Genomic DNA, 24,743 nt, shown 5'->3' with positions numbered 1-24,743 from the left:
GGCCAGGGAAGTAAGTCTTCCCGAGGGAGCAAGTCAGAGTGCCGAATGAGATCTATCTGCCAAAGCAAAAGGCCTTTAAGCCTGGCAATGTGTCCCGGAACATTAGATGCAGAACCAAAAAGAAAGGCATTCCGAGTGGTCCAATTATGCCAGCATCCCCAGTATCTAAGAAAATGGAACAAGATCTTCATATGCAACTGTGCCGGTGTGGGGTATTTTGGGCGTACAAAAACCCAATCGAAAGGGCTCAGCGAGAAACCAACCACCGCTCGCCAAACCACTGACAAAAGCGACTAGATATTTTTAGCAAGAGGGCAAGAGATAAATCGATGACGGGCCGATTCCGCCGTGGTGGTGCAAAAGAAACAATTGCCGTTAGAGGTTCGACGCTTGGAAAGGGGCGAGGCAAGAGGAAGACCACCAATCATTACCCTCAAAAGAAAGACCTTGCATTTGAAAGGTGTCTTGTTCACCCAGCCCTCCATCACAGTTGCCTTCCACCATCACCGAGATTTCCGCAACCCCCATATAGTATTGGCTTTAGTGACCAGCCATTGATGATCTTTAATCAAAAGATGGTACACCTGGTTAGCCGAGGCCTTTTCCAAATGCAACCGGCCTGCCAGGACCCAGTCCTGCCAAGGGCGATCCACAGCAAGGGTTAGAAAGGGTTGCCTGCGCTGGAGGACTAACAAAACCTGTTCCCATAAATCACGGTATCCACGAGGGATTCGGAACAGCCGCCTGGCAGTACAAAACGATATGAAGACATTACGACTGGCAAGGGTGGCATCTGCAACTGAAATCAAGCTCAAACACGCCATGCAATTAAATTTTGGTCTGAGCTCTTGTTTGCCTTCCCATGAAAGTAATCTCGATGCTGCCAACAATTCTAGTTTACAAGAGTTAGTATGTAAGCGGTCCTCCGTTGGATGCCAACGCGCCTTTTGGAGAACCAGTTGCCAAGAGCCGACCAAGTGAACAAGCAGGGATGAAGAAGGACTCGAAAACCGAGAGTCTCCATTAAGAACATGCCACCAGGAGCTTCAAATTTGTGTATTACCATGCAAAAGCCTGCGGTCCTCAAGAAAATAACGGGCTATCACGGCCCACGAGTGATGCTCCACACACATGGCACGAAAAAGAGACCAACGAAGGGCCAGCATATGAGTGTCGCCATTTGCACATTTAAGATATTATGCAGAATGTTGCGGCCCTTAATGAAATCATATTGAAGAGGATACACAATGGCCGAAAGATGATTGTGGAGCCGATTCGCCAGCACTTTGGAAAAGATTTTATACATCGAACCCATCAAAGAGATTGGTCTCCAATGTTGCAACACTGATGGCGAAGGAACCTTTGGAAGCAATTTGATAAGCCCTTCTTTCCATGAGGAAGGCATGAACCCTGTTTCCCAAACCTGCTGAAACATAGCCATCAATGGCTTCACCAGTTGGGTAGCAAAACTCTCAAAGAATTCATTGGTGAGACCATCCCAACCGGGACTTGTATCCTTAGGCAGGTGCAACAAAACATCCATAACCTCCTCCTCACAAATCTGTGTCTCCAAAGTAGTTTGCATATCAAGTGGAACCTGATGTCGGACCAGATCATAGAAGACTGAACGTGCATGCGTAACCTGGTTAGAAGGTGACTGAGAAGAACCAAGAAGATCTAGAAAATAATTCCTGCACATATTGACAATGGTCTGAGGATCAGTGACAATTTGACCTTCTGAATTCTGGAGTCTAGTCATATTTTCTCGAGCAGGCGAGGCATGCAGAGCGCAAAAGAAAGCACTATCTTGCAAATTCTCAACCAAATTTTGCAATTTGGCCTGCTGATAAGATTTCAACTGAAACTCTTTAATAAGATTAGCCAAATGCATTGCCAGTGACAGCAGAAATTCATCATCTGTAGTGTCCACCAGTAGCGAACGAACCAAAGCCAATAAGTCCTCCGCTGCGAATCGACGCCGCCGACAAAGGGAGGCATGGTGGATCCCATACTGCCAAGCAATCCCTGCACATTAGAGAGCAATCGTTCAAAGGAAGCAGTGCCCTCCGAGGCGAAGTCCAATAAGAATCTATCAATCAATTGCTGCATATAGCCTCGAAAGAGTGACTCCTTCAAATAAGAGGAGTTGAAACGTAAAGGGAGTCTATCCAACAATTGCATAAAAGGTGCAATGGGTTGTGCAAGCATCATAAGCTAGAGAGGGAAATGGTCCGACAAGGCATATTGCTGCAAGACTGTCATTTCCAACATCTCAAAGAAAATCATCATCCTGCATAATGTACATGCGGTCCAACCACGACCATGTAGTTGCATACTGCACCGAGTGGAAAGTAAACCCTGTAGCAGAAGGGTGTAGCCAGGACCATAGATCTTGCTTAAGTATAGCAAGAGCAAACTCATGCCATGCCCGACTTTCCGGAGCGTCCATCACTGAACGCCCTGAAGTGGACTACGAAGAATCAACACACATATTGAAATCCCCCATTAAAAAACCTCGTCTGCCAAGTGCCAAGGAGGTCTTCAAGGTATTCCAAAGATCGCGGCTGGATAAACGGTCATTCGGAGCATATAGGCCCAGCAACCATAAGATCTCTCCTTCAAATAAAACTTCAACCACCACAAAGCGGCCATATTCATCATTTTTAATAAGAACCGGCTGATATTTCTCATGTACAATCATAAGCACACCAGAGTAATGCCCGGCCTGTGTCCCTGCATAAAACAAGCGAAACCCATGGCAATCCACAACTTTTCCAACTTCACTGTGACTCTTGTGCTCTACCGCACACAAGACATCCCACTGATTCTCATGCAATACGGTCCACATGGCATGTTGCTTATTGCGAGAACAAATGCCTCACACATTCCACGTGGCTATCTTCATATGTATTCAAAAAGAAAATCATGAACAAGACAAAGCTTGCCTCGATTTAACCTTTTCTGCTAGAATGTCAAGGACTCCCTCATCCAAAAAATCAGCTAACACAGCAAAAGAGTTTTGACGGCCTGATTTAGAGGTAGACAGTATCTCCACTAACTTGGGGGTGGAACGGGGATAACGACGATCCCATGGGGTAATCACGTTACCTCTAGCATCAAAAACCAACTTAGCATGCAGGCCCTTTGGACCGTCCGTATGTGCTTTCCTAGTAGGCTGATTCTGAGGAGCAGAAGAAACCATAGCAAGAGCAGTGTGCTCCGAAGACAACATTTCTTTCCTACGCATATAAGTACCCAAAGAATCTTGTGAAGCAGTAGGCACAGTATCCGCCATGCCAGCATCAAACCTTTTACCTTCTTTTGCACGTACAGCTACCCAATCATTGCTACGGGAATCCAAACCCGAAACCGGTTGTTTACCTTTATCCAGAACTTTAGGTGGCTGGGTTGCATCCTGTGATGGAGCATCAGGCACCATGTCTTCCATAGGTAGCACAACATGCTCATCATCTGAAGACGGTTGCTTCTCTGGGCATTCGGCCATAAAATGCCCCAATTTTCCACACGAAAAGCAATGTCCTGCAAAGTTGCCCCATTTCAAACGAAAGTGCAAAGGATGCATGCCAGAGCAATTAATACAAAGCCAAGCAGGCCTTTTCCTAGCAGTGTCCCATAACATACATAAACGGTTGCGATTCATGGCCCCTAGGCTCGGGAAGACCAGCACAGTTCCCACAGCGGCCATGGCATCCTTTAACAAAGGCCAGTAGACAATCGGGCAATTTTCCGCTTCAACCCACACCGCACATTCACGTTGAAGCAGGTGTTGAAAGTCTGTCATACCGCACCACGGCACAACATGGACCAAACGGCGATCAAAGAACAATGGCAGTTTAGACAGAATATCAGCCCGATGCTTCTCAGATTTCAACAGCACCTCATAGAAACCTCGGGGCCCAACAAAAATCTCCTCAACACACTCCCCCTGTAGTAAATAGTGCAGCCACTGGCGAATATGGGAAAGCACTGGAATCCTACCAGTGAAGAAGAGAATAACAGCACGGTCATAAAACACCAAAAAAGAATGCAAGACAGTTTTCGGGTCCACCGTGGCTTCCAGAACATCTTCAATTCCACAGTCCGAAAAAGCTTCATGATTATGTTGGACATACTCTCCAAGCAGAGTGTTGGCAAACTCTAGTAAATGCTCCCAGTCAATGTCCTGAGAATCCACAGAGTCAAAGGCAACCTGAGCATAAGAACGTTCCTCATGGCCCATTGTCTCTTCGGACGTATGCTTGGAGCGTTTGCCCGCAGGCTAAAAGTCAGGAGCAGGAGGCATCTCCTCTGCGCAAGGAACCATATCCTCTGGTTCCTTTGTATCAGAATCCGGACCAAGGGCTGCCCCCGTTTGGTCGATAAAAGCCATATCCAGGCCAGCCGTGCCTCTCTCCTCAGTCACGAAATACTGATTCTCGCTGAGGCGAAGAAGAAATCCGTTTACCCTGCTCTATCACACTTGATCTGTTACCTGAGTTGAGACGGGACGACGACAAAGGTGAAGGGGCAGGTCACATGGTCGCCATCAACCAGGACCCAAAGAGGACAGCAACTGCTCTGCAGATTCCGGTGGCAGCTGACGGGCGTAAGCCAGGCCATAGGGAAAGCACGAACAGCACGGCGCTGCAGGCGCTGGCAGCGGGGCGAAGCCCTAGTCGCAGCAGTCGGGCGTAGGCGGACGGCAGCCACAAAGGGGGGAGTCAGCGGGACGGGGCAGCGTTGGCAGAGCAGGAACAGGGCGACCAAAGCCACAGCCGCAGGCGGGGAAGCACTCGCTATCTCTCTCTCGCGCTCATGCAGAAAGCGACGGGCTGCCCTAGGCGAGCAGGAGAGGCAAGGGAAATCGCGGCAGCAGTCAGGCCACAGGCAAGTCCGCCATCGCCATCCTCTTGTGTGCCATCTCTCTCTCTCTCTCTCTCTCTCTCTCTCTCTCTCTCTCTCTCTATGCTTCGTGACATGCGCCTCAGGAGTACAGCTGCTCCAGGACACCAAGGCCCTTCACAGAGGCAGCTCACAAACTTCTTTGCAAAGGAGACTCAAAAGACTTCAATACAATTACAGCCACAGTCCACAACACGAGAACCTCTTTCACTGCAATAGTCCACACACAGACAAGGAGTACTAATTGATCGAGTCGTTCAGCTTAGCCGATCCAGATGTCCTAGGCCTCAACACAGACACCGACGACACCTTCATAGGCGGATACAAGGGATTATTGCTCGGGCTAGAGGTAGGCCCTCCATACCCACATGAGATTGTACCACTTGGAGCTCATTATTACTAGATAGAGCTCTATGTTTTACACATAGCCATAGTTAGTTTCCTTTCTTATTTTGCTTTGTGCTACATATTTTGCCTAGTTTGTACCATCATACACATGATTGTAACTCAATAGTCTTATAGGTCATTTTGGCCTTTTGTAGACGTTAATATATCATTTCATTTCATTTCCCAGACCCTGCCAGTCCAAGGACTGCAAATCCGACTCCGTGCAGCTTAGAATGGCTGATTTGAGCGCATTGATACGAAGGCCTGACACCTGACCAAAGAGACCCCAAACATCCAATGCTTTTCGAAGGTTATCCTTGTCCGCACGCAAAATCATAAAGGTATCATCCGCCAGGGATTGGCTAATGAAGTGCTGTCCTGTAGGAGGCGACAGTCCGGCCAACTGAGAAGAGGCGGCCATATGTGATAACATGGAAAGAACTGGATGTGTCACAAGGGCAAAGAATAAAGGGCTCAAAGGGCACCCCTGTCTGACAGAACGGGCAAGGACAAATGGCTCAGTAACACCTCCGTTCAGCATGACTCGCGAAGACGCCGCAGCACTAATGGTGTAGATTAGACGAGACATCCGAGCACCAAAGCCCATAGCAGACATAAGTTCAGCAACGAAAGACCAGTCCAGATAGTCAAAAGCCTTTTCCAGGTCCAGTTGAATCAGTACTACCTCCTGATTAGAATGCCTGGCATAATCAATGGCTAATTGGGCATTCAAAACATTGTGTAGAATATTTCGGCCCTTAATGAAACCATACTGGAGAGGGTACACAAGGGCAGGGAGATGCTTATGGAGCCGATTCGCCATTACTTTGGAAAAGATTTTGTACATTGAACCCATCAAAGAAATTGGGCGCCACTGGGTCAACTTAGATGGCGAAGGAACTTTTGGAAGCAGTTTAATAAGTCCTTGTTTCCATGAGGGAGGCATGATCCCCGTGTCCCACACCTGCTGAAACAAAGCCTGCAATGGTTTCGCCAGTTGGGAAGCGAAAGCTTCAAAGAACTCATTGGTGAGACCATCCCAACCCGGACTTTTATCTTTGGGCAAGTGTAACAAGACGTCCATAACCTCTGCCTCACCAATATCTGACTCCATAGTAGCTTGCATGTCCTGCGGAAGCTGATTGCGGACCAGGTCATAAAAAACCGAACGGGCCTGAGTAATTTGGGCTGAAGGTGGAGAAGCGGAACCGAGAAGGTCACGGAAATAATTCATGCACATATGCACAATAGTCTGTGGATCCAGGATAAGGTGGCCTTCTGCATCCTCGAGTCTGATCATATTCTCTCGAGCATGAGAGGCATGGAGAGCTCGAAAGAACTTATGGGTCTGACATGCACTATCTTGCAAAGTCTCTATCAGATGTTGCAATTTGGCCTGCTGATACGATTTTAACTGGAATTCTTTAATAAGATCGGCCACCCGCATGGCCAGGGCAAGCAGAAATGCATCATCCGGAGTGTCCATCAGCAGGGAGCGAACCAAAACCAGCAGGTCCTCCGCTGCCTGTCGACGGCGCCGACAAAGAGAGGCATGATAGATCCCATACTGGCGAGCAACCCGCTGCACATTAGAGAGCAATCTTTCAAATGACGCAGTGCCCTGAGAGGAAAATTCCAAGAAGAATCTGTCAAGCAATTGCTGCATATAGCCCTGAAAAATTGCATGCTTCAAGTAGGACGAGTTGAAACGCAAAGGGAGTCTCTCCAGAAATTACTTGAAATGTGCAATAGGTTGTGCAAGCAACTCGAATTGCAGAGGGAAATGGTCCGACAAGGCATATTGCTGCAACACTTTTATTTCGAGCATCTCAGGCAGAAAATCATCATTCTGCATGATATATATACGGTCCAACCGCGACCATGTTGTTGCATACTGGGCCGAATGGAAAGTAAATCCTGTAGAAGATGGGTGTAGCCAGGACCATAGATCTTGCTTAAGAACAGCAAGAGCCAACTCATGCCACATACGACTTTGCGGCGCATCCATTACCGAGTACTCCGATGTGGACTGGGAAGAATCAACACACATATTGAAATCCCCCATGAAGAAGCCCCGTCTGCCAAGTGACAAGGAAGTCTGCAAAGTCTGCCAAAGCTCCCGGCAAGATAACGAATCATTCGGAGCATAGAGGCCAAGTAACCATAAGATTTCCCCTTCGAATAAAATTTCAACCACCAAAAAGCAGCCATGAACATCATTTTTAATAAGAACAGGCTGATATTTGTCATGTACAATCATGAGCACACCCAAATAATGCATGGCCTGTGTTCCTGCATAGAACAAACGAAAGCCATGGCAATCCACAACTTTTCCGGCGTCACCGTGACTCTTGTGCTCAACAGCGCACAGGACATCCCACTGATTCTCATACAATGTAGTCCACATGGCATGTTGCTTGTGTCGAGAACAAATTCCTCGCACATTCCACGTGGCTATTTTCATGTGTATACAAAACACAATCAGGTACGAGGCACAGCTTGCCTCGATTTGACTTTGTCGGCGAGAATGTCCAGGACTCCCTCATCCAAGAAATCCGCCAACACCGCAAAAGAGTTCTGAGGACCAGATTTGGAAGTAGACGGCATATCTGCTTGCTTGGGGTTGGAACGTGGATAATGACGGTCCCACGGGGTAATGACGTTGCCTCTGGTATCAAAAGCCAGCTTTGCAGGTGGACCCTTTAGATGATCCAAATACATTTTCCTGGCGGGCTGAGGACGGGGGGCTAAGGAAACCATAGCAGGAGCAGAGCGCTCGGAAGGCAACATTTCCTTCCTGTGCAGATATGTACGCATGGAATCTTGTGAGGTAGTAGGCACAGTGCTCTCCATGCCAGTAACAATCCTGTTGCCTTTTTTTGCACGTACTTCAACCCAATCAGTGGCACGGGAATCCAGACCCGAAACCTGTTGTTTACCTTTGGCCAGAACTTGGAGCGGGTGGATAGTATCCAGCGACGGAGCATCACACACCATATCTTCCATGGGCGGAGCAACATGGCCCGCATCTGAAATGTGTTGCTGCTCTGGGCATTCGGCCATAAAGTGCCCCAACTGTCCACAGGAAAAGCAATGGCCCGCAAAATTGCCCCATTTCAAACGAAAGTGTAACGGATGCATGCCAGAGCAATTGAGGCGTAACCAAGCAGGCCTCCAGACCCGAAACCTGTTGTTTACCTTTGGCCAGAACTTGGAGCGGGTGGATAGTATCCAGCGACGGAGCATCACACACCATATCTTCCATGGGCGGAGCAACATGGCCCGCATCTGAAATGTGTTGCTGCTCTGGGCATTCGGCCATAAAGTGCCCCAACTGTCCACAGGAAAAGCAATGGCCCGCAAAATTGCCCCATTTCAAACGAAAGTGTAACGGATGCATGCCAGAGCAATTGAGGCGTAACCAAGCAGGCCTTTTCCTTGCAGTATCCCATAACATGCACAAGCGGTTGCGATTCACAGCCCTGAGACTGGGAGGGACCAGAACCATGCCCACAACGGCCATAGCATCCTTCAATAGCGGCCAATAAACAGCCGGACAATTTTCCACTTCTACCCACACAGGGCATTCACGTTGCAGGAGGCGCTGAAAATCTGCCATCGGGCGCCATGGAACCACATGAACCAACCGGCGATCAAAAAACAAAGGCAATTTAGACAGGAGAGCAGCACGGTGCGTCTCAGTTTTCAAGAGAACCTCAAAAAAACCTCGGGACCCAACAAAAATCTCTTCAACACATTCCCCTTGTAGCAGACTCTGCAGCCATTGGCGAATACGGGAAAGCAGCGGGATTCGACCAGTGAAGAAGAGTATCACAGCACGATCATAAAACACCGAAAAGGAGCGTAGGACAGTTTTTGGGTCGACGGTAGCTTCCAGAACATCGTCAGGTGCAGAGTCAGAGAAGGCTTCCTGATTATGTTGAACATATTCACCAAGCAGAGTGTTGGCAAATTCCAGCAGATGCTCCCAGTCCACCTCCTGAGAGTCCACAGAATCCGAAGAAACCTGCGCATAGGAACGATCCTGAATAACACCTATCTCTTCCGAGGTATGCTAGGTACGTTTACCCGCAGGCTGGATGTTAGGACCCGGGGGCATCTCTTCAGTGCACGGAACCATATCCTCCGGTTCCTCAGCATCAGAATCTGGGCCAAGTGCTGCCACCGTTTGGTCGATGAAATCCAGATCCAAACCAGCCATCTTGTATGACAAGCTGATCTCGAAGGAGGACTGACGCACAGTGCAGATCACTGTCGGCTGAGTTAGAAATCTGCACCCCTGTAAGCTGGTTTCGCACACGGCGGAGGACGACCCTCAGGACGTCACACAAACAGGTTGCAGGCATTAAAAGTCTGGGGCGACCACCACGGGGGCTGACTGGCGAGGGGCAGATGACCCGGGGTGCCGGGTAACAGGAGAAACACGGGGGAGGCGTAAATGTGGCTGCGTCAGCCCCGCACGCGGCCACAGAGGAGTCTACCACAGGCGGAGCAGATGTCAGGCAGGGCGGACGACAGGTGGGGCAGACGTCAGTCAGGGCGGACGTCAAGCGGGGCAGTCGTCAGGCAGGGCGGTCGTCAGGCAGGGCAGACGTCTGGCGGGGCAGCGTTCGACAGGAGGGGCAGACGTCTGGCGGGGCAGCGTTCGGGCAGACGAAGTCGACGAAGTCACAGCAGGCGTCCAGCGAGCAGGCGCGAGGTGTGAGCGAAGGCGTGAACGGGCGGTGGTACCTAGGGCGAGCGAAGAGTCAGCTCTGCCAGGGGGCTGACAGGCGATGGCGGGCAGGTCCGACGGCAGTGACAGCGGCCAGGACCCGCAGGTCCGACGGGCAACAACGGCGACCAGGACCTGGAGGTTAGATGGCCGACGGCAGGGCAAAGCGCTCAGGCGGCGACATCGCGTTCCCCATCGCTCCCGCTCGTCTCTCTCTCTCTCTCTCTCTCTCTCTCTCTCTCTCTCTCAGAGCAGAGCGACCCAGGACGGCAGATTGCACACCAGTAGGCTCAACAGGTCGGATGGGCGAGATGTCGAGGGCAAGACTTGCTGGTGACGTCGGAGCAGAACGAACTCCGCACTGGTCTGGGGGGAGATCTCCCACAGCGCACAGGGCAGGAAACACGTCGCCAGGTCACGAGGGAGCCAGGCAACAACGGCGACCAGGACCTGGAGGTTAGATGGCCGACGGCAGGGCAAAGCGCTCAGGCGGCGACATCGCGTTCCCCATCGCTCCCGCTCGTCTCTCTCTCTCTCTCTCTCTCTCTCTCTCTCTCTCAGAGCAGAGCGACCCAGGACGGCAGATTGCACACCAGTAGGCTCAACAGGTCGGATGGGCGAGATGTCGAGGGCAAGACTTGCTGGTGACGTCGGAGCAGAACGAACTCCGCACTGGTCTGGGGGGAGATCTCCCACAGCGCACAGGGCAGGAAACACGTCGCCAGGTCACGAGGGAGCCAAATCCGCCATCGCTACGTCTCTTTTTTTTTTTTTTTGTAAAAGGTAATTGTATTAATTACGAAAAAAAGTACAAGACAACTTGATTACAAGATACATGACGCCAATCCAGGCCATCATGTGAAAAGGGGCTAAGTGCTACAAGTTACAAAGTTATGGCAAGGGGGCAGATGAAATTGCCATAAGCCAGGGACGGAAGTCCTCCCTAGAGAGCAAATCAGAATGCCGGAGAAGATCCAACTGCCAATACAAAAGGCCCTTAAGCCTCGCAATATGTCGCTGAACATTATAGGCGGAGTCAAAAAGAAAAGCATTCCTAATGGTCCAGTTATGCCAACAGCCCCAATATCGAAGAAAATGATACATGAGTTTCATATGTGGCTGTGCAGGAGTGGGGTATTTGGGCTGGCCGAAAACCCAATCAAAGGGGCGCAGGGTGAATCCAACCGCTCCTTGCCAAATAGCCGATAAAAAGAACCAGACTTTTTTTGCGGCGGGGCAAGAAATAAATCTGTGGCGGGCTGATTCCACAGCAGTGGTGCAAAAGAAACAGCTGCCATTGGAGATTCGTCGCTTGGAAAGAGCCGACGCAAGCGGAAGACCACCAATCATCACTCTCCAAAGAAAGACTTTACATTTGAAGGGGGTCTTGTTCAACCAGCCCTCCATCACAGTTGCCCTCCACCAGGACTGGGATTTTTGTAAGCCCCATAAAGCATTGGCTTTGGTAACTAACCATTGTTGATCTTTGATCAGAATATGATAAACTTGATTAGCAGAAGCTTTGCTTAAAGGCAGCCGGCCTTGTAGGTCCCAATCCTGCCAGGGATGATCTGAAGCAAGGGCAGGAAAGGGTTGTCGGCTCTGGAGCATCCGCAAAAGCTGTTCCCATAAAGGCCTATATCCCCGCGGGATCCTGTAAAGCCTCCTGGCTGTACGAAAAGATATAAGCACATTGCGACTAGCAAGGGTGGCATCCGCGACCGAAGACAAGCCCAAACGAGCCATCCGGTTGAATTGTGGTCTAAGCTCATTTTTGCCTTCCCATGCAAGTAAACGCAAGACTGCCAATAATTCCAATTGAAAAGAATTCGTAGCCAAGCGATCCTCCGCTGGATGCCACTAAGCCTTTAGAAGGACCCGTTTCCAGGAACATACCAAATGATTAAGCAGCGACGAAGAAGAACTGGAGAACCTCGAATCAGCATTAAGAACATGCCACCAAGAAGTCCGGATTTGGGTATTGCAATGTAGAAGCCCATGGCTCTCAAGGAAATAACGGGCTATATCGACCCATGGATGATGATCCGAGCACATGGCGCGGAAGAGAGACCAACGGAGTGCCTCCATGTGAGTTTGGGCATCTAAAATAGCTCCGCCACCCATGCGTTTGGGGGTGCAGGCATGCGACCAAGAAATCCAAGAAATACCTGCATGCAATGAGTCCTTCTTCCATAGCATGAAGCGAAGAGACTGAGTAAGAGCATTGAGAGTCGTAGTAGTCCAAGGCAACAATGGCAAAAAATATGTCAGCATTGGCAACATAATTCTCTGGGCCACTTTGAGACGAATATGGAAGGGCCAAGCTTGAGATTTCCAATACATAAACTTAGCCACCATTTTCTGAGAAATCCACTGCAGAAGCTGCTTTGGTGGAACGTCGACACCCAAAGGGTACCCAAGGTGCCTGACAATGGAGCCACGAGGAACAACCAGACCCTGCCAGTCCAAGGACTACAAATCCAACTCCGTGCAGCTGAGAATGGCTGATTTGAGCGCATTGATGCGAAGGCCGGAGGCTTGACCAAAGATGCCCCAAACATCCAATGCGCGCTTGAGGTTGTCCTTGTCCGCACGCAAAATCATAAAAGTATCATCCGCCAGGGATTGGCTAATGAAGTGCTGTCCTGAAGGAAGCGACTGACCGGCCAACTGAGAAGAGGCTACCATATGGGATAACATGGAAAGAACTGGATGTGTCGCGAGGGCAAAGAATAGCGGGCTCAAAGGGCATCCTTGTCTGACAGAGCGGGCAAGTACAAATGGCTCAGTAGCACCTCCATTCAGCATGACTCGCGAAGACGCCGCAGCGCTAATGGTGTAGATTAGACGAGACATCCGGGGACCAAAGCCCATAGCCGACATAAGTTCAGCGACGAAAGACCAATCCAGATAGTCAAAAGCCTTTTCCAGGTCCAGTTGAATCAGTACTACCTCCTGGTTAGAATGCCTTGCATAATCAATAGCTAGTTGAGCATTCAATACATTGTGCAGAATATTTCGGCCCTTAATGAAACCATACTGTAGAGGATGCACAATGGCCGGGAGATGCTTATGAAGCCGATTCGCCATTATTTTGGAAAAGATTTCGTACATTGAACCCATCAAGGAAATGGGGCGCCACTGTGTCAACCTAGATGGCGAAGGAACCAAAGCCAGCATGTCCTCGGCTGCCTTGCGACGCTGCCGACAAAGAGAGGCATGGTGGATCCCATACTGCCAAGCAACCCGCTGCACATTAGAGAGCAATCGTTCAAATGACGCAGTGCCTTGAGAAGAGAAGTCGAAGAGAAATCTGTCAATCAATTGCTGCATATAGCCCTGAAAGATTGCATGCTTCAGGTAAGACGAATTGAAACGCAAAGGGAGTCTCTCCAGAAATTGCTTGAACGGGGCAATGGGTTGTGCAAGCAGCTCAAGCTGCAGAGGGAAATGGTCCGACAAGGCATATTGCTGCAACACTTTTATTTCAAGCAGCTCAGGAAGAAAATCATCATTCTGCATGATATATATACGATCCAATCTCGACCATGTTGTTGCATACTGGGCAGAATGGAAAGTAAACCCTGGAGAAGACGGGTGTAGCCAGGACCAGAGATCTTGCTTAAGGACGTCAAGAGCCAACGCCTGCCACATACGACTTTCCGGGGTATCCATCACCGAATGCTCCGATGTGGACTGGGAGGAATCCACACACATATTAAAATCCCCCATGAAGAAGCCCCGTCTGCCAAGTGACAAGGAGGTCTACAAAGTCTGCCAGAGCGCCCGACGAGATAAGGAATCATTCGGAGCATAGAGGCCAAGTAGCCATAAGATTTCCCCTTCGAATATAATTTCAATCACCAAAAAACGGCCATGATCATTTTTAATTAGAACAGGCTGATATTTGTCATCGACAATCATGAGCACACCCGAATAATGCATGGCCTGTGACCCAGCATAAAACAATCTAAAGCCATGGCAATCTACCACTTTTCCGGCTTCATCGTGACTCTTGTGCTCAACAGCGCACAGGACAACCCACTGATTTTCATGCAATACAGTCCACATAGCATGCTACTTGTGTCGAGAACAAATTCCACGCACATTCCACGTGGCGATTTTCATGTATACTCAAAACAAAATCAGGTACGAGGCACTGCTTGCCTCGATTTGACTTTGTCAGCGAGAATGTCCAGGACTCCCTCGTCCAAGAAATCCGCCAACACTGCAAAAGAGTTCTGCGGACCAGATTTGGAAGTAGACGGCATATCTGCGGGCTTTGGGATGGAACAGGGATAACGACGGTCCCACGGGGTAATGACATTACCTCTGGTATCAAATGCCAGCTTAGCAAAGGGACCCTTTGAACGATCCGAAGACATTTTCCTGGCGGGCTGATGAAGGGGGGCAGCGGAAACCATAGCAGGAGCCGAGCACTCAGAAGACTGCATTTCCTTCCTGCGCATGTATGTACGCATGGAATCTTGTGATGTAGTAGGCACATTGTTCTCCATGGCCGCAACAACCCTGTTGCCTTTTTTTGCACGTACTTCCACCCAATTAGTGGCGCTGGAATCCAGACCCGCAACCTGTTGTTTACCTTTGGCCAAAGCGTGGGGCTGATGGGTAGCATCCAGCGATGGGGCATCACACACCATATCCTCCATGGGCGGCACAGCATGGCCATCATGGGAAGTGTGTTGCTGTTCCGGGCATTCGGCCATAAAGTGCCCCAACTATCCACAGGAGAAGCAATGCCCTGCAAAATTGCCCCATTTCAAACGAAAGTGTAATGGGTGCATGCCAGGGCAATTGAGGCGTAACCAGGCAGGCCTTTTTCTTGCAGTGTCCCATAGCATACACAAGTGGTTGCGATTCACAGCCCGGAGACTGGGAGGGACCAGAACAGTGCCCACAGCAGCCATAGCATCCTTCAATAATGGCCAATAAACAGCCGGACAGTTTTCCACCTCGACCCAGACCGAGCATTCACGTTGCAGCAGACGCTGAAAATCTGCCATTGGACGCCATGGAACCACATGAACCAACCGGCGTTCAGAAAACAAAGGCAGTTTAGACAGGAGAGCAGCACGGTGCGTCTCTGATTTCAACAGGACCTCAAAAAAACCCCGGGAGCCAACAAAAATCTCTTCAACACATTCCCCTTGTAGCAGATGTTGCAACCACTGGCGAATACGGGAAAGCAACGGGATTCGACCAGTGAAGAAAAGTATCACAGCGCGATCATAAAATACCGAAAAGGAGCGTAGGACAGTTTTTGGGTCCACGGTGGCGTCCAGCACATCGTCAGGTGCAGAGTCAGAAAAGACTTCCTGATTATGTTGAACATAATCGCCAAGCAAAGTGTTTGCAAATTCCAGCAAGTGTTCCCAGTCCACTTCCTGAGAGTCCACTGAATCTGAAGCAACCTGAGCATAGGACCGATCCGGAGAAACGCCTATCTCTTCCGAAGCATGCTTGGTACGTTTACCCGCAGGCTGGATGTCGGGACCAAGGGGCATCTCTTCGTTGCACAGAACCATATCCTCAGGTTCCTCCGCATCAGAATCCGGGCCCAGTGCTGCCACTGTTTGATCTATGAAATCCAGATCCAAACCAGCCATCGTATATGATGTTTTGATCTCGAAGGAGGGCTGACCCTCTCTTTTGCCGGCTCTCTTGCTTTCCCTTTTTTCTGTACAGAGGCGCTGTCCAGGGGTGTACTCGGCAAGGAGAGCTAATGAAAACTGAGGTTTACCTGTCACCGTGCAGGGGCAGACAGGCGAAACACAGGCCGGGCGGTTTCCACAGCAGGACGGGACAGGCTGGGGTGCCAGGCAGGGGTCCGTCAGCAGTGTCCGGGAACAGGGCGTCAGGAAGATGCTACCTTGGATAGGGCGTCAGTGACAGTGCGTCTGGGCGTGGACAGGGCGGCCGGAACAGAACACGCTGGCGGCTCCAGGACAGGACACGCTGGCGGCTCCAGAACAGAACACGCTGGCGGCTCTAGGGTTTCCGCTGGCGGCGCAGGACAGGACACAAACAACGGGCGAAGGCGGGCAGAACTGCAGGCGTCGACAGTGCAGACAGGACGCGAACGCCAGACGGGCTGAGGCAGAACGGCAGGCGACGAGGATGCTGACGCGAGCGAGAGGTGACGACAGGTGGGTCGTCAGTCTTCAACGGCGCAGGGCGACGCGACGGCAGGGCGTGCAGAACCAGGCGACCCCAGGGCGGCCCGCTCTCTCTCTCTCTCTCTCTCTCTCTCTCTCTCTCTCTCTCTCTCTCTCTCTCTCTCTCTCTCTAATGTCTAATTTATATTGATTATGAAAAAAAGTACAAGAAAACAAGATTACAAAGTATAGTGTGGCACTAGGCCATCATATAGGAACCAAGTACACTGGATTCAACAGACACAAAAAGAGGGGTGTGCAAAAGGCACACCGCAACTAGACAAACACATAGGCTCAAGAGTGCTAATGAGATTTTGCCACATGGACTTGGGCATTTGATGCCATTGTCTATGGAACATGATATTCAACAAAACCTCCTAGCACTGCAAAAGGGTTGGGCCTCTTAGATGCACCTCGTGAGGACAAGCGCCCATCTGCTAAGTGGGAAGTAGAACTTGGATACTTGCACTCCCATGAAGTAATGACAGAACCAGCAAAATCAAAACCCAGCTAAGTTGGAGGGCCACATGCCCTCTCTTCCTATTGCTGTTTTTTTGGGGGATGTGAATCCTTGGGGATGGTAGGGACTCACGTAGTCAGTGCATCCAATAATTTATCTGTACCACACAAATAAGTGCGCAGGAGGTCTAGCGATACAGAAGGGTCTACATGTACTCAAGGCACAGAAGCCTCCTTGGCTTTTCCTTTATTGCATCGGGCTTGCATCCATCCCAATAGTTCTAGATCTAAAGAAGAAGCCGATTACTTCGGTTTAGACTAGGTAGGTTGAGCAATCTGCAACCTTGAAAAAAAAGCTCTCCCCCCACCGTCATGTCTAATCGCGCCCGCCCAGGTCATTCGCGATACCACATCAGCTGGTCCCCCCAACAGCTCGCGATTGTCTGGTCCCCCTCTGACCAACCTCTGGCCAAGACCCCCCCCCCCGCACGTTGCCTCCGTCCACGATCGCAGTTCCATCCACGGTGTCCAACACCCCCCCCCCCCCCAATTGCCAAAAACAGCACACTTCCCCCCCCCCCCCCCCCCCAATTGCCAAAAACAGCACACCTCCCCCCCCCCCACCCCCACCATTGTTTCCCCCCACCCTCCAGTTGCTCCCTCTCCTGCACCAAATTCCCCCCTAACATAGCACCTTGACATGATTGGTAGTTTTCTCAGAAGGGTCGCACAATGGAAACCTCTGGTCAAACGCCGGCGCACTCAGTGAGTGCCCCCCAGTCAAACACCTTGCATGTCGTCCTCTCTGAGGAGCAGCTAGCAAACAGCGATTTATGGTCAGGTAGTAGGACATTCCCAAGCCATAGCCCAGCTTCAAGACTGGCTTCATTCCACACTGCACATCAGCACAACGCAAATAGCAGAGGTAGTCCTAATGGGCCAAGGGATCTTCATGGTTAGGCTCAGTTCGGCAGACACAGCTCGCGAGTTACTTGCCAGTTCACCATATGCATCCACGAAGGGGGTCATATACATGGTCCCTTGGTACAATGGCTTTACTGTGGAGGCATTTGCACTCCACAACAGGTTTCTTCGGCACCCGATCACCGTTCTCTTCCCCGACCTGGCGATAAGAGTATCGCCAATTGATCGAAGACATTGGACGGCTCTTCAACATTGTCCTTCCCGCGTCTTTCGCGGATGCAGTGACAGTTGCTGGAATCCCAAAGGTACGGGTGGCAATGAAAGAGGTCAAGAATATCCCACAGTTCCTAGAGATTGAGGCGGGCGGGCACTCCTTTAGGCAGTAGGTCATTGTGACCGGGCAGCCAGGGCAGTGCCTGCGCCACCACGACTTTGGGCATCACGCAACAGTGTGTATGCATTTTGGAGCCAAGGCGGCTCCACCGACAAGCCAGCAGGTGGACACTGACGGCTTCACACGGGTCCAGAGATGACAAAGAGGGAGACAGCAAGGGGGGCACAACCAGCTCCTTAGACTCAGCCTCGACAGCAGGGAGCAAGTGGGTGAGCAACGCCCCTCCGCAGAGCACTCCACAACCCCCCCCCCCCCCTACCCGCCCCACCCGGCAAGACCATAGCCCCCCACATCCACCACCTACCGCCACAGACTACCTCACCTGAGATCTCACAGCCCCCACACCCACCCCCCCCCCCAACACCCCATGACCCCCCCCCCCACTGACCCTGGCCCACAGCCCCCCCATTCCAAGGGAAACAACCCCCCCCACACCCGCCATGCACCTCCGTCAATACCACCATCCATCGATCCTCCTCTCCCCCACCACCTCCCCTACCGAGCACCCCCCTTGATCCACACCTGGTATAGGTGGTCCCCCCCAAACCCACCCCCCCCTTCTCCCACAGGAGGTGATGAGCCACACACGCCTACATCCTCCTCACACCAGCAGTCTTCCCCCTCCCATACAGCCACCAGCTCATCTGCCCTTTCCGCCCGTCACACTTTCCCGAGACAAGCACAGTTGTTGCCACAGGAGTTCTTCCACAGTGGCCCATAGTCCTACCTCACAATTGCGGAGTGCGCAGAGATCCCACTACCTCTAGAGGTAGGGATCTTCGTGGTTCATAAGTCAAGGAGGGGCAAGATCCATCTACTGGCACCACCGAATGGACCAAATTACGCCTTTTTTCTTCAGTCCTCTCACACAAGGGAGTGGACAACTACACAGATAGAGGAAAAGTTGAAGAGTCAAGTGACCGACCACATCTCCCAATGGATGGGAGAAAAAGGACTAGCACTGTTTGCACAACCGTGGCCTGGTTGCATGATGGACATTAACTGGTGGGTTGGTGCCGAGGTCCCACACTTGAGCATTATCTTTCAAGCCCCTCCACAGTGGAGAGCTCTGAAGGATGTGATCGAGTGGCCCCTGAGCACAAGTAGCCCGTTCTACTAGTGTACAGAGTCAACTCTCATCATGGCTAATAGATGCATTGATAGTACCACCTCGAGCATTTATCACCCCTATGGCGGACCGAGGGCCACCATGGGGGATTGGAGTTCGCTATCCAAACCGGAGGCAAAGCGTACTTGCATGCATCATAGCTTCTCCTCTTCATCAGCAACCTCCACACCAAATAAATGCCTGTTCGATCAATCACAGGTTTCCCCATGAGGTTACACCTTGCATCCTGGAATTTACTCTATGATTGTCTATCACAAATCATGTTGATTCTTATTAAATTGTGACTAGTTGTGTTTCAAATTGTATCAAAGCTTGCTTCTACTCTCTTTAGAATCTACGGATTGCATACATTTTCTTTGGTGATTTAAACCTTGTTTGTTTTTCTTGAATGATTGCATACATTTTCTTTGGTGATTTAAACCTTGTTTGTTTTTCTTGAATGATTTAGAACCTATGAAATGACTGTAGAAGATATGATAAACATGAGATTAAATTATTGCTTACACATGTTAGTTAAGGGCTCTATAAACATTGTTTTACATGCGGATTTAGACATTCTCTGAAGCCTCTATAACGACGTCTGATTTAATGGTGCAATGAACACTATTTCATGCATTTTTAAATGGACATGTTTCTTCATTTCCTATACTATAGCAAGCTCAGTTTGCTCTGCTATTTAGGATTCTAACTGTTTGCTTTAATGGCAAATCTGTCAAGTGTGGACGGCATGATCCCATAAGCAAACAATGGCTTTTTGCATGTTGCTGTCTCTTGCACCAAAGAGCAAGTTGATGCTCTAATATAGATGAAACATTCCATTAGCATCCAACTAGCACACAAGACACACATGCCATATCCATGACATAGAACCACAAAGGGGATGGACATTGCCTTAGAGCCAAAGGGGCTCACCACCAAACCACAAGGGGATGGACATTGCCATAGAGCCAAAGTGGCTCACCACCAAGCTTGAGGCCAGCAATGCACCCAGCTACAATCACATCCCAAGAGCTGGCATCCCATACCACCAACCCATAGCGTCTCAATGTACGGACGTGATGGCCATTGGGCCCAATGTCCAAGAGTGGTGATCACTCGGCTTCCCTAACACTGAAGTGCCTCTAGTGCATTCACACTAGGTGGCTTTATGACCCAATGCTGTGGCCTCTGATCTGGATTTCCAAGGATGTAACATGAAAACTGAAAACACAAACGAACGCTGGCTGATAACAGGCACTGCTGTGGCTGCCTAATATATAAGAAACGGGGGGGGGGGGGGGGGGGGGGGGGGGGTTTGGGGTTGAATATTGTTGACCCACTGAGTGACCAAAGGGTTCACTAGCTGCTGCCTATGAAATATGGCCAACTGAATGCTGGAAATGCCATCATAAATGTGAAATATGGCTGACCTGTAGACTGTCAATCACAACCAGCTTAAACATGGCACACAGCCCAAAACTGATGATGAAACAAGCTGGCAATGCAGTAATTGACAGCAACTAGTTCGCCTATCAATCCCCACACTTACCACATATAACATGTCCCATAATAGAGCCATCCATCACACAAAACAAAGTTAAGAAAAAGGGGCTTTCAACATCAAGAAATCTCCCCACCAATAAACCCCAGGTAGACCACAGAACTGACCTGATGAAGCTGCCAACTCAGGCACCTGCCACAATATTCATCATCCCTACAATATGCTCAATCTGAAAGCAAAAGTGAGATGTAAAATGCCACAGATGCAACTGTGTACAAGAAATCCCACTGTGACCAAAGGAGAAGATACATTGGTGTCTGATGATCCATCCTGATCTGGGAGTTCTATCCAATCAAGTAAGCTCACAACTTTGAGCAAGGTAAAGACATAGCCCACTGATAAAGTTCCTACTCGAACCTGGAATAAAGCACTCCTAGTATCATGCTCTCATAGTTATCCGAGTGCCCCGTTGCTGCAGGACTATCCCTATACCTTTTGGGCTTTCTTATGAGTGGCTTATTCAGATCAAGAAATGCAAAACTAGCTGAGAAAAATAAATCAACTTCAGGTCTCAAAAGGGTTTTTTTCTGTAGAAGCATTTTAGCACTTTTGCCTCAATCACTTGCTTTCCTTCACTGGCCATGGGGCTCCACTCTCCATAGGCAACACTATAATTTACAGCAAACGTCTCATCTTGTAAAGATAGGTTGAGTCTCTACAAGCTTTCTATTTCACTTTGAAATTCTTCTTAGTAAAGAAAGTTTTGTATGAGCACCTTAATACTTTATCTTGCTGATATACTTTCTTTATTTCCCTTCACCCCTTTCCCCACTCTAGCCATGTTATTCCACTCACCAACACCAATACTGCAACATTAACAACTAATATCTCACTTGATAAAGGTAAGGTGAGTAAGAGTTCCATGCATACCTCTGCTTTGACTTCTGTTACTGGAGGCGTCTTCCCAAGCCTACCCTTAAAAGTGTTACCTAAGGCCAGCTCATGCCTACCTACAAAAATCGTTTGTACATGTATGCTCAATACTGCATAGACATATCTTGAAATATGGACCATTAGTCAAGTATGTAATGCTCACTCTTAGAAGTACAAGGAACCAACATTCCTTTTGCAGACAACACAAAACAATCTCACCTACGCTTATCAATTAGATATATTCAACTTAGTATGCAAGATTCAGCTAATTAATGCAAAAGCTAAAAGGCATATTCATAACACTTATATCAAAAATAATGAAATTGTTGCAATAATATTAAGCATACAATTTCACAAGTATTCCGATGCTTCATCAAGTATATTATTTGACTTTGGGATGAAAACCCTAAACAAAAGGTCAATAGACCAATATTTCCCTGAAATTGTCAAGACTATAAGAGAAAGTTAAGAGTGTAGAAGAGGATGCCAGAAGGAAACAAGATGAGATGAGAAATGAAAAGAATTTATGCTAATTTCCTCCAAAAATTTGTGTAAGTATGAGATAACTAGAAAAGTACATCATATGAAGCCAAGTTGCAAATCACAACCAATCACATAAATGTAAATGGGAAGAAGGTGGAACTGTACCACTAAATTTTAACAAAAGTAATAACCGCCGCCGGGAGGGGGGGGGTGGGAGAGGAACCATAACCAATACACAAATCACTCAAGAAACTAGCACCGTTCATGCCAATGACTCTATGCTTTGGATCATGTATCAATCCAATTAAAGTGTATGGCCTACAAACCAAAAACAAGTTTTAACATCATTTTTGACCCCAGGACCCACTCAACTCCAAGAACACGAAAGACTTGCCAAAATAGTGGGAAGCATAAAAAATCGTGCCCTTCCCCATGGACTAATAACATAGGTCAAGGCTACATGTAGGCCAACTTGCATGCCAAGCCCTCTAGATTAGCCAATGCCATCATGGCATCCTTGACTCCACTTGAACACCTCCTAGCACATAGTTTGACAATTGGGTAATTACGGCAAGGTTCTTGCACCATGTGTGAGATGAGAAGAGCTAGAGAACACTCAAAGGCACTACCTAAGGGATTGCCCCATGACCCTAGAGTGAAGGAGAGCCCTCATGACACCCTTCCAAATTTTATGTTTGGGAGAGGAGGGAAAGGGGAAACGAAAGGAACAAATAAGTTTTTTTTTTTTTTTTTCAGGGTCTTCTAGTTGTGGGCTCCATCAAAGTCTAGCACAGACTTAGGAGATCTGACTATTCCAGCCTATCATTTCTGTGTGCATTTATCTTTCATTGAGTTTAGTGAATGTACACACTGCATAGTATGGGGGAGTTTTGAAAACAAGGGAAACGGAAACGGGAAAAACCAGAGTTTCCGACTTTCGGTCAAATTATGGAAATGGGAAAATGGCATTTCGGATTGTACACTAAAATAAATACAGTATTATGTGGGTATGTAAATATATCAATGCCTACAACAACATGTACCCAAATCTCATACAAAACTTTTGAGTCCAAGTCATATGATTGAAATCATGATTCATTACACATCACAACTCACGAGTGAAGATTGAAAAGTCAAGACTCAATTGTTGAAACTTAAGACAGCTTACCACAATTAAGACTCAATTTTCAAAACTTAAGGCAACAAATGAATTATAATTTCTCGCTCAAGAATCATCTATGATCTAAAGAGCAATGAAGACTGACATCAAGAAAAATGGAACAAGAATCAAGATGCATAATAACTGAATCAAGATACAATGATACATGTAACTACGTCATGTGAATAATCAGTTAAAACTCCAAAGTCCAGTGAGCTCTGAGCACTGTGTACGAGTCTCTAGACTCTAGTAACTATTGAGCAATAATTATCAACATCAATCAACAACTGGCAACTGTAGTCTGGACAACAAGGCCCGATGTCTTTGTTGGGAACGCATGCCAAGTGGTCTTTCACACATGTTATGCTCCAAGATTTCTCCAATCCACAATAGTTGCACCGCCACTTCTTTGATCCACCAGAGCACTCGTATCCCTTGATTGGAGTGACATGTCTCCAATATGGATCCGGCACCATGATTAGCCTTTAGGTAATGAGAAGAAGAAGAAGAAGAACAACAACAACAACAAAAGAAAGAAAGAAAGTTATATTAACGTCTACGAAAGGCCAAGTTGGCCTATGAGACCAAAACGTTACATACACAATGTCTGGGAAACTTTCCAGGTCCCAGTAAAGCTACCATCTAATGCTATGACAAACTAATTGAGTAGGTACAAAATGGTATATAGGCTGGGTACAATTCATATGTGTTCCAAGTATGGTGTGGAACTGCTCATGGAGCTTGGTCATCCTAAAATGTCCCGCATGGGTCTATCTAATATCGAGAGGCTGAATCGGCGGGGCAGGGCCCTCCGGTGGAGGCTTAGTATCCCTTGTATCCTCGACATGTGCCTCTTGCGGGGGTGGGGGCCGGTTGGGCTTGGACACCGGGCTTTGCTTCTTGCCATGGCTATGGCTAGGGTGGTCCCCCGTAGCTGGGAGGTCAGTGGGGCTGGTGGGGGCTCAGGGATGGGGATGGTAGTTCGCTCTTGATAGAATTTTGTGAGCAGGCGTCGGGCGGCTCCCTGTCCATGCTCCGAGGTTTGGAGGAAGTGGTCTCTGCGGTGCCGTATTTCCAGCAAGAAGAGCCCAAGACATCTCTAGTCCTTGAAATCCATCACTCTGGAGAGTGGCCCGAATCCTTCTCTGAAATAGGCAGTGGAAGCATCCGCGGATCTCATAGTACGCTAGGCACTTGCATATGTAGTGTTATTCTATCTCCGAATCGAGCTGGCAGATTTGGCAGATCCGATCTTCTAGGGGGAGGGGATGGGCCTCATATCTATCTGTCTCAACCTGTGCTGGTGTGAAGATGTATGGATCTGTCTGATGGTGCTTTTGACTCCATGGCACACTTTTCTATTAATAACACCTCAGTGAATAACTTGACGTAAAATACAGAGTACAAGAAACTCTGTAAAGAGTAACTAAGTACATCAAAAATACAATGGTTGTGTGAACAACCAATCCGGTGGGCTGTAATGCCAAACCATATGAGGGATAGTGTGGAAAAAAGTGCCTCAATCCCCTGTCTGTAGAAAAGCCTCTCTTCTCTTCCTCATCCTCTTAGAGCTACCCTACAT

The 24,743-nt window shown here is 48.8% G+C and overlaps 1 protein-coding gene across 1 annotated transcript in view; it reads right to left on the bottom strand.

The window, feature by feature from the left end:
• Window positions 1-24,743, bottom strand: part of VTE1 (tocopherol cyclase, chloroplast / vitamin E deficient 1 (VTE1) / sucrose export defective 1 (SXD1)) — a 188,773-nt gene that overhangs the window by 114,907 nt on the left and 49,123 nt on the right. Inside the window, exon 3 of the mRNA XM_087680911.1 lies at window positions 21,517-21,596. Coding sequence (XP_087537037.1) covers window positions 21,517-21,596 — 80 coding nt within the window. The remainder of the gene's footprint in view (window positions 1-21,516; window positions 21,597-24,743) is intronic.

This window comes from Lygodium microphyllum, chromosome 1, assembly GCF_053477565.2.
Source record: "Lygodium microphyllum isolate KBCC chromosome 1, Lygodium_microphyllum_v1.1.10, whole genome shotgun sequence".
Classification (NCBI taxonomy): domain Eukaryota; kingdom Viridiplantae; phylum Streptophyta; class Polypodiopsida; order Schizaeales; family Lygodiaceae; genus Lygodium; species Lygodium microphyllum.
Note: the sequence above shows the minus strand (reverse complement) of the source record. Positions and strands in the feature narration are given on the sequence as shown.